This window comes from Dermacentor silvarum, chromosome 10 (genome assembly GCF_013339745.2).
Source record: "Dermacentor silvarum isolate Dsil-2018 chromosome 10, BIME_Dsil_1.4, whole genome shotgun sequence".
Taxonomy (NCBI): domain Eukaryota; kingdom Metazoa; phylum Arthropoda; class Arachnida; order Ixodida; family Ixodidae; genus Dermacentor; species Dermacentor silvarum.
This window is the reverse complement of record NC_051163.1, coordinates 33,585,945-33,596,661: the sequence shown is the minus strand read 5'-3', so window position 1 is coordinate 33,596,661 and position 10,717 is coordinate 33,585,945. Positions and strand designations below refer to the sequence as shown.

At 44.3% G+C, this 10,717-nt stretch overlaps 1 protein-coding gene across 1 annotated transcript in view; it reads left to right on the top strand.

The window, feature by feature from the left end:
- The first annotated feature begins 1,040 nt into the window (after positions 1–1,040).
- The window catches only part of LOC119431118 (nucleolar protein 6), a 50,239-nt gene continuing 40,562 nt past the window's right edge, over positions 1,041–10,717 (top strand). Inside the window, exons 1-4 of the mRNA XM_037698592.2 lie at positions 1,041–1,184; positions 1,899–2,240; positions 5,688–5,804; positions 7,255–7,434. Coding sequence (XP_037554520.1) covers positions 1,152–1,184; positions 1,899–2,240; positions 5,688–5,804; positions 7,255–7,434 — 672 coding nt within the window. The 5' untranslated portion in view covers positions 1,041–1,151. The remainder of the gene's footprint in view (positions 1,185–1,898; positions 2,241–5,687; positions 5,805–7,254; positions 7,435–10,717) is intronic.

The window sequence follows — 10,717 nt, the reverse complement described above, 5'->3', positions numbered from 1 at the left end:
TGTTTGTGCTCTATTCCTTGCTACCACTGCACAGAAGTGGCAAAGGGGTTATAATCCACTTTATATGACACGCAGGCTTTCCCTTTTAAATGTGGCAATATTAGGCAAGCGTGTGCCCACCTACTTCCGCAGCGCAAATACGTGTCAGCGGCATTACGACTATATTATTCAAGGAACTGTTTGTGCACGATTCCGTGATGAAAACACAAAAGCGACAATTAAGACTCACCTACTATCGAACGTTTAATTGCGCAGTCGCCAACAGTACGCGTTATTACACGACGATCGATTTGCGTCGACAGCACGTTCGTGCCATTGTGCACGGTTCGTACTATCGATGCAGCTGCAGGCGCAACTTGGCCGTAATAATCCGAAACTATAGAAGATAACATACGTATAGTTGTGAACACCTCACCTGGGCACTGCAGTAATGAACGAGAAACCGCCTCGGGCACACGATGGCACCTATATGCTGGTTATGAGAAGTTATGCAAAGAAAAGGAGCCGAAGCTGTGTACTTCCCGCCATTCACTCCATTTCACCCATTTCCTTCCTCCATGATTTCACACACCGAAAGGCACTGGCGGCACAGGCAAGAAGATGATGATTGGTGTTTGCAGGGGAAAGAGTGAGTAATTGACGAGTACTATAAAAGAATAAGAAAAAAATATATATCAGATGGCCATGGTGGAACTGAAAGTTTCCTGTGCATCTGACAATAGTTCATTTACAAGGAATAAATAAAGAAAGGTGCTTTGTCAGAACTTTTTGAACAGGTATGTAAAGTGTGCTACGAATATTTCTGCATCTTGCGCACTGCATTGTACAATATTCATTTTTTTTATCGCGGGCACAAGTATTACGGGCACACAACAGCAGGACGTGATATTAGTTCACCAAAAATTTTTTTATAATATCTTCGCTCCTATTTTTCGTTTAATGTTCGTGTAGTGCATTGCCTTCGAGATTGCGTACTCTGGCAGGTTCGGAGGCCATGGTATATCATATCTCTAGTGCATCAATATGTTGGCCGCCTCGGTTTCCGGTGGCGCTGCCGTCGTTCTTGTAGCACATGGCGCGGTTGTGTTTTAGCGTGTTGTCGTGACCGATATGAACACGTGTTGACCACTTGCAGCAGTGATTTACAGGCAATGAAACGTCCGGCCAAGTCAGCAAAGTCACCGGTACTGCTCCAAAATGCTCTCGTCGGCGCGATATTCAGTGAAAATAATCATATGTGCAAGCGTGATTGCGGCTGGCGTTGTAACGCTATGGACGACATGTGTATGCCTGCAATTTTTCTTGTGTGTATGCGCGTCTGCGCACTTCCCCGCTTTACTGGATGCTTACGATTAAATTTCTGCACTGTGTCAAGTGTCGAGCAGTCAGATCCACTGGACATCGTTTGCAAGTCGTTATATCATTTCATGACAGTACTCGAGTACTAATTGCTATACTGAAGCGCTACGTTCCTTTCGGTGTGTAGAGTTAGGCGAAACCTGTCGAGTGGTCGTCAGGCTGTGTAGTATCGACGATCGCCGCTTGTCTTTGTCAGTCGGTAAGCTAAACTGGATAGGCTACATTTGTTTGGCCGACTTGGTAGCATTTCACGACGGTTGGCTTTTGCGTAGAAACTAGAGGACGGTGATTGTCTCGTTTTCGGTCTCCGTCCCCTAGTCTGCGCGCACAAGCCTCTTGGTCAAGACATCTTGCAACTGCGTTAAGCAGTGTCATGGTGGCCATATTAGTCTGCGACATCCCTTAACCGCCTTTATATATATATATATATATATATATATATATATATATATATATATATAGATTGTTTCGCGGCACTGTGAGAATTGTGACAGCACCATGACATTCTGGCCTTGCTGTTATCATTTCAAAACTTTCAGGCGTCGCGGCAGGTCCAGATGGCACCGTCAAAATTGAGGAAACCTCCGCCAAAACCACCTTTGCCTGATCCAGAGTCGGAGGATGACTTCGATGAAGAGGACGAGGACTACTCGGATGGTGACCAGGACATTTCCCAGTTTCTGGGCGACCTTGGCGATGACGATATCGAACAGGGGACAGAGCACGGGGGAGTTCAGAAACGTGCTGTCGACTCGGCGGCCAACTCGCAGGTTTCGAAGAAGCTCAAGAAGTCCGACCTGTACAAACCGCCAACTGCCGAGGAGCTCAACAACCTCAAGGAGGTCGAGACGCTGTTCCATTCAAACCTCTTTGGCTTGCAGGTGAGCTAGGTTGCTTGGTGGGCAAGTCGGTACATAACTGTTGAGTTGACATGGGTGGCGAAAATGCCCCCCAAAGAACAGGGATCGCGCCTGAAGTCGGCATGATAACACAGGTGCAAACAAAGTGCAGACACGAAGAGCTTCCTCTCACGGATACATGTAAGCATATATATATATATATATATATAAAGGGAAGAAACGAGCGATAGCAATCAGGGCCTCAGAGTAGAGCCACTTGAGGCATATGAGTCGGCCATGCACAAACTGAAACCCGTGACACCACAGTGGTGCCATGCAGAATAAACCTAATTCGTTCCGTGGGCTGGTTCATTCTCCAAGACGTTCATTCTGCGGGATGTGTTTTCTCATTCTTTCATGAACCTGGTTATTCATGAAAAAAGTGCAAGTAATATCACAAGCTAAAAAAGAAATTTGTCCCCTGTGTTTACCAGGGCATTCAATATCCAGAGATGAGTGTTGGAAGACAGAGGAAAGGGGACTGTTTACAGTAGTGTTTACACCCATTTGTACTTTTAAAGGCGCTTCTGAGTTGATTCTGAATTGGTTGGCATGCATTGGGTGCTCATTAAAGCTCCTTAAGTGGTTACAATTAATCCGGAGCCCCCCAATATGGCGTTGCCTCATGATCAGATTTTTGTTTTGGCATGTAAAGCCCCAGAATACAATTTCCTTTTTTTCAGTCTGAATGGGTCTCTCTCAGCTAGATGAGGTGGAAGACATCGTGTGAATAATTTTCTCCCGTCTCTGTCTTTGCCTGCTTAAAAAAAAGATCCAGGAGGGAAGAACTTTGCCATTCATCTGTCTCTGCTTTTTCTTCAGCACACATGTGAACATGAGGCTAGAGAGAGGCTAGGCATGAAAAACTGATGACCCACGAACATGAAGGTGCAGTACATGCACAGAGGCATCTAGTACCCCAGTTTGACGGGCAACCTAATGTCACTTTGAGCGAGTTCGCTTTGCCATCAGTGTCATTTTCAGGCTGTCAGACGGAAAGGTTTAGTTAAACGTCCCGTGGGAGTGCACTTGCCAGTGAGTGCATTCGGTGCACTCACTTCACTGCTCTGAAGTGTGTAGCCTCGGTAGCAGTGCTCCAAGGATGAATAAAAAGCACCCGATGCAATGCCGGCACTAATTCTAAGATCACTTTTTTCATGATTTCAAATGTTGTGAGCATCCCCATAACATTAGTGAAGTCAAAACAAGCTTGAAACATGCATTTTCGGTACCCATATGATCGCCCGACATGGAGTCTGCCATTTTGACTCTGGATTTTGGATATGTACCTTGCTTGTATTGGCTCGAAATGAGTAGTGGTATTAACGAGATTATAATATCTATTTCTATTACAAATGTTTTTGTAAATAATCATTTTTTTTAATAAACCAGGAATCGTTTCTAAAACTCAACGAGCTGAGAATCAAACCAAGCCCTATGGCTTCCTACATCATTGTTGTTATGAATCCCGAATGCCACTTTGTTTTGCCATCTAGCGCCATGGTGCCAAAGTTACACTCCTCGATGCAAAATACACTCTCTCAAAGTGTCACTAAATTTGTCCGTCTGACTTTAGTATAATTCAATCTACAAGTTAAAGATCACAAGTGAGCCTGATTCGTGCTACGAAATGTTGCAAAATGTAGCTCAGCGAGCTCAGAATGGTCGAAAAAGTCTCCAAGGAATAGAGGCAGAAGTGCACGGCAAGACACTGGACTTGCAACTGATTTAGTCCCATGAAAATTTGACGCAGACTGGCAGTCGTGTTTGCTGTAGCGCAAACATGTGGCACTCAAATCCATCAAAGCGACAGACAGAGCAAAGTCATATAGCGGAATTCCTATCGGGCACCTTCTTTTTTTTTTTTGCTTTAAAGTCTTGAACAAAACTACATTAAAAAAATATATACAAATACAGTTGTTGACCAATTTTTTTTCAGATCCTGATTTCTCAAATTTGCTTGATTATTTAAACTCATCCACGATGCTGCCACCAACTCCGCAAAGACAATGTGTTGCAACTACCAAAATTTCGGCCGCCATATTAAATGAATATTATAAGTAAATTTCATGAATATTTTCTTTTGTCTGTGGTGGGTATCATTCTATCTGTGACTGCTGTGTCCTTACAGAACAAAGTGAGGTGACCATTGAACAATAAACAGTACCTTAATGCCAAGCATATTTTATTGCAATAGCAATTATATGGACACGTCAGGCGGATTTACGGTGTCGCCGTGATGTTCCGTGTAAAGCCCAAGGGCGAGAACATCATGGCCGCACGCCGTATGCTGTACGTGCGAGGGTGAGCTGACGGTGGTACCTCAATTTGGCACATGCAAGGGAGGAAGTGCGCCGTCTTCCATCGAGCACAATGGTCAACTTCGGTGGTGGCTGTGCGTGGCGTGGCCGAGCGCGTTTCTGCAGGCCTTATCTTGAAAGTGATCGGTAATGGGGACAGAGTGTGCTGAATGCCGATAGCTTATTGCGTGCTGTGTTCTCGCCGCTTAGTTCGAGTTGAAGCAAGAGGCAGTAGGAAGGTCAATTTGCTTGCAGATGCTGCTGCGCGTCCTCACGACAGCGTTATTGACAGCAAGTTTCTGCGGTCATTGAGTGAGATGCGTTCATGTTTGCTTGGGCGCGGGTGACACCATGCTTGTTAATTTAGTTAGTAAGTGAATGTTTACAAGTTTATAGGGCCGATAAAACTGCTATCGTTACTTCGTATAGCTGTATAATGCAGTCAATGCCTTGCCTTTCGAGCGAAACTGCAACTTTTCTTTGTACACTGAATTGATACCTCAAATTCTGATTTTAGTGGCGGAAAGAAAGCCCGTAGTAGCGTTTATCATACGCTGAAGGGAAGTTCCAGTTGTGGATAACTGAGCAAACCAAATTATAATTAAATACTTATTGCACTGGTTAATTTTTAACTCAAATACCATTTTATTTTTTTATTTCTTTTTGTACATATGTGCGCTGATGGCCAGAAATAAAGATGAAAGTTAAAAAATATATTGATCTGGAATGTTGTTTGTGGTTTCTTGGGTTAAGTAGTAAAAGAATTATTACTATTTCTTGCCAAATTTTAGTATTTCTTTTTTGGCCTTCACTGTAGCATCTTTCAAATTTTAACATTGGCACGTCGAATTAATGTTTGATGTATTTGCTGCTTGGCATTCTCTGCACTCGCACTGTAGGCATAATTTGAAGTCAAATTATAAGGTGTATGTAGACACTTTTCACAAGTTTCTAAACACACCTTATAATAAGATTTTCAATTTATGCGACAGAAACAAAAAATTATTAATGCAGAAAAGCTTTCTGCATTAATAATTTTTTCTTTGTCTCTGAAATTGAGCTATAGGACCCCAAATGGAACACCTTTGCAAATAAACATAATGACTGATTAATTGTGACCATCTCGCAGTTATCAGACATGCTGAAGGAGATTGCCCCGAAGGAGAAGCACAATCATCACTTTGATGCCTGGCTCGGCCTCTTCCGGAAGACGCTTACGACTATTCCATCCTGGGACCGCATTCAAGTAAGTTGCCCTATTGCTGTTGCAGATAGCACAGCTTGTGTGAATCCATGTCGTCCGATTCATAGAGTTTCCTACAAATGTTAGTAAGTTAATTAAGTGCTAGTTAGTGTGGATGGAACTTTGACACAAGTGTGGCAGCTGAGCTAACATGGGAATGATGGTTAGTGTTTGAATTTGCCTAAAGCTTTGTCCCTTTGGCTTTAAACGACTTTGTGGATTGATCTTCTTCAATCAAATATAGACTCCAAATCCAACCCCTCGGCGATGGCTCCCTTCAAGTAACAGGAGCGGATCTCGAATGGTTTGCTTTTTCTAACTGCTAGAGCCAGAAGCAGTAGGTGGTGTCCGAAACCCGACAACGTGCTTCCAGCTCCCTCAATTGCTTCCGCCGCACGCAACATGCAAAAGCATAGCCTTAGAGATCTGAATCTATTATACAGAGGGCGCCACCACTGAGGCGTGGATTTGCACACCACCTATTGCAGAGCTGGAACCCTGGAAGTTCCAGGGTTCCTCATAATGCCACAAGAACATCTGGCCATAAAAGCATAAAGGGTAGATAAGTCCGTGTACTACCCATCAAGTGATACCCACGGGGCTGAAAGATCCCAGTGTCGGAGTTCTCTCTAGTAGCTTTTGGAAGAAACTCAGTGCGATCTGAGGTGCCCCGAGATCTTACCTGCCCTCTGTTCAGTCATTGCCTTGTTGAAGCAAACGCTCGCCATCCCCGATGGACGCATCCAAACTACATGCGTACAAGAGATGGCCTTCAGGGAAATTTCGCTACAAGGAAGGTCTTGGTGTGTGCGTCATTTTTTTCTTAGCGAAGTGGTATTTTTGAGGAAAGAGGTCTTACGGGTGCAATTTAAGTTCACGGGCCATCCTGACATAATGTATAATTGTGATTTATTTCAGTGTAACAGCAGTTAAAGGCTCGAAACTGTGTTTACTGTGGCCGTCCATTGACAGCCGTTGATGACGACAGCCGTTGCCTTTGTCGTCATCAGGTCACTGTCAGCCATCGTTTACAATCCCACAGGAAGCAGAGTTGTGCGTTTGTTTTCCGTTTGCTGAGCGTGGTCATGGGGTTCAAGAAGCAACTACGCAGCGCGAAAAAGCTGTTACTAAGGCAAAGATAAACAAAGTTGGCGATGGCAGCAAAACTGTGTCATCGCAGTTTGACCTCCTTCTTTGGTGACCGATGCCCTTACAAACTGCTTCCAAAATTAGTCTCGTCTTGTTTTTCTTTCTTTCGGTGCAAAACTCGAGTGATAAACATTATTTTGTCTTGCTGATTGTTGGAAATAACAGAATCAAATTCAGCCGCTTTTGAGGGTTCATTACAGTGTCTTAAAGTGGCGCACACTGTTGCCTTGTACGCAAGTTGTTTGCGTATTGGTCGCTTGCACTGTCTAACGCGTCACCCTCCTTTCTGCGCGTGTTGCCTCAGGACAAACCCGAGACCATGCTAAAGAAAGTGCCACTGCCGCTTCCAAGTGGACTGCCGCGTGACCCGAAGTGCCGGTTCCGTTTCGTGCCTCCCAAGACTGTTCAGGTGGTGGGGAGCCACGCCTTCGGCGGGGCCGTTGGTCCTGATGCTGTCGTGGACTTAGCCTTAGAAATGCCTCTGGTAAGTAGCTGATGAAGCTGAGCCCAGAGTTGCTGATACAGAATGAAGAGCAGCGATAAAAAAAAACTATTTTTACAGCAATAGCTGTTCTGGGCTGTCTGCCGGTGGCCAACACAGGAATCCCAAGTGCTTCGTGAGCTTATACAAAAATGCATACCTGCTAACTCTACCAGATTTGCCGCAATGAGTGTAAATTCAGGCTCGTTCTACAGTTTTACGAATGTTGCATCAAGTTCTGTGATAAAATAAATCCTGTTTGGGAAAATCTTTTACAGGTTTTACAATGTTTTACTTGTGGCAGTGCAGGGCGCTAAACAGAAGGCTACTTGTTTTGTGCAAGTTTATTTGGGCAACTTTCTGAAGCAGGCTAAATTGGCGAAATCTAAGTAGCTCAAATAGTCACTGTATTGCTTCCAAGTCTTTGCTGTGGACCTAGCTTGCTGCTCCCTATGTGTACCATCTAAAGGCATGTAATCATAAATAAAGTGTGTATTTATCCCATAAAAAGTGCGTGCTTGGGGCAAACAAACAAAAATGCATGCCCTTCTCCCCCGGCCTCACCCCCCCGCCCCCCTACATGAACATACATGAGTATGTTTACAAATTTTAAAGTTCAAAGTTGGCATGTTCAAAAATGAAAAAATATATATATATTTCAAAGAAACACGACACTGAGTAGAGTCAATGTTATACAGTTAAACCTGGATATAACGAAATTGACAAATTCCCGAAAAACTTCGTTATAAAGAGGATTTCGTTAAATGCAGGTTCGGCACGAAAATTCGAAAAATACAAACGTTTACCGTATTTATTCGATTCTAACGCGCACCCGTTTTTAATTTTCGTCGAAGCACTCATCCTCGGAATGTCTCGCCAGGTACCGGATGCGTGGATTTTCACAGCAATATGGCTGGTTCCTTTCGAGGAACCCGGGGTTTCCTGTCTGCCATTTGGGGAAGTTCAGTTTCCCTTTAATTACTTATCTCCACCTAGCGGATTTCCGGCCATCAAACACGATGGTCAGCGTCGCATAGTGTTACAGGACGTTCCCGGGGGCTGCGTTTTCCCGGCTGTTACGTCGTTTTCGACCGGTCCCGGCACAGCTCCCTTAGAACTCAAGTGGTAACCCCGCTTTGCGAGCATCATACGTTACTGCCACAAAAGTGCATACCTGGCAACTCTACCAGATTTGCTGCAATGAGTATGAATAAGGGTTCAGGCTCGTGCCGCGCGGCAGTCGATAAATCTCTCCCGCGCTCTCCAAACGGCGAGCAACACCGCACGGTTTACGAATGTTGCATTAAGTTCTATGATAAAATAGATCCTGTTCAGGAAAATGTTTTACAGGTACTGATGGATAGGCAAGCAAGATTGAAAGATTGAAAGTTCAAACTTGTCATGTTCGAAAATGAAAAAAAAAAAAAATTCAAGGAAACACAACACTAAGTAGAGTCAATGTTATAGAAAGCTTTCTTCAATATTTCTGGGCCTAAGGCCAGCAAGCACGGAGTTACCCATTTTATGAGCTTTGCTGACTTGTTATTACGTTGGCGCATTTTTCATGCTTGCTTTTTAAGAAGTGCTTAATGAGAAACCCTGTGGACGGCACAAATGAGCAACTCTCGGTGGACTTACCCGGCGATGCGTTGTCTCAGTAAAATAAGGTTAAATGAACTGGCAGTGTTTTAACTTGTAACAGAAGGTAGCACGAAAAAGACACAATCACATGGGAGGGCACGCACCTTAGCAGTTCTTATGATGTGTAAATGAGAGAGCATTATTTGTCGCCGAGTGTGTCCCCGGGTTTGGTGTTGCAGCGAAATGTGGTCAGTGTCTTGGGGCGTGCACATTGCTTCGCTGCATCTAACTGCGCTCGCTCTGGCTTTTGCATTGTCGGGGACTGGGGGGGTGAACGTTGTTTCACTGCGTTGCGATAATCTTGTACTTAATCGGCAATGAACTGGTGCCTCCGGCCACGCTTTACTGTCACGCCTGATGATGTAGACGCGAATGATTCAACTTCGGACATTGAAGACTCTGTAGAGCGGAGAGTGGTGCCACTCTTATCATGTGGCATCTAGTGCCAGCCAGGCAGAGCCCAACCATGTGTACAACCTCGAAGATGTTCATCTCTGTTGCATTGGTAGTGCAGTGCTTAGCGCGCTCGGCTGCGGAGCAGTGGTGGTGGTGCAGAGGATTGAATCCTCACCGTGACCACTGTAGTTTTTTTTTTTTTTGATGAAGGAGATGTAATTTGTGTGCCGTTTTTCTGCCACGGCTTTCTGATGGTGGCGGGGTCGCACAGTGAGCCAAGTAATGCTCTCGCATTAATCATCATGAGCCTATATTTCTGTCCACTGCAGGACGAAGGCCTCTCCCTGGGATCTCCAATTACCCCTGTTTTGTGCTAGCTGATTCCAACTTGCGCCTGCGAATTTCCTTAACTCGTAATGTTTATTAACTGGCAGTGGCCGCTAAATATGTAGGACAAACATGGCACTAAGAACACATATGCGAAAACAGGGCAGTCAAATAACGGTGTCTACACTTGTACATCAAGAAAAACATTCCCTCCATGATACAGTTTGATAGACGGATGACTTATACAATTACTCTTTTTAATCTCCAATTGTGCCTTGATAAAGAAATATCAAAGTGCGGTAAGTGTTTAGTGCGTACATTTATGTGAATAAAAATTTTCTTTTCCTTTTGTGCAGTCTTAGGCCCGGATTCAGAAATGCTCCTAACCTTAGACTGTTTCCCTACCTTACGCAAGGAGTCCTTCATGCTACCTTAACGTTAGGCACCCTCAGAAGGCTATCGCGAATTCTAAAAGCTTCCTTTCACCTTCCTTGAGGAAGGAGCGCCTCACCAAAGGAAGTGGAATGTTACAGGCTTCTGGTTTCGAGATTACTTATGAAAAATGCAAAATATGCAAAATATTTGTAATGAATTGATAAAGGAAACTTCCGGTACTGCTAGAATTGCATTTCTACTTCTGTACCAGGACATAAATTCAATTTCTTTCGTTAGTGACGTAAAAATAGCTCAAAAATGATGCACATGGCAGGAAAGCAAGCTCAGTCCAGCAACTTTGGCAGCATCTGACAGTTTGGTGGGCAGGCGTCCCTTTTTTTTTTCTTTTTTGGCCTTCGTTTGGTTTCGTGCGTGCGTGTGTGTGTGTGTGTGTATTTGCCATGCCGGGCAAAACGTATTTCACGGAGGAAGAAAATTTTGCTTTGGATTAACTCAGTTATGCCTGGGTGTGCATAGCGAGAGGTAT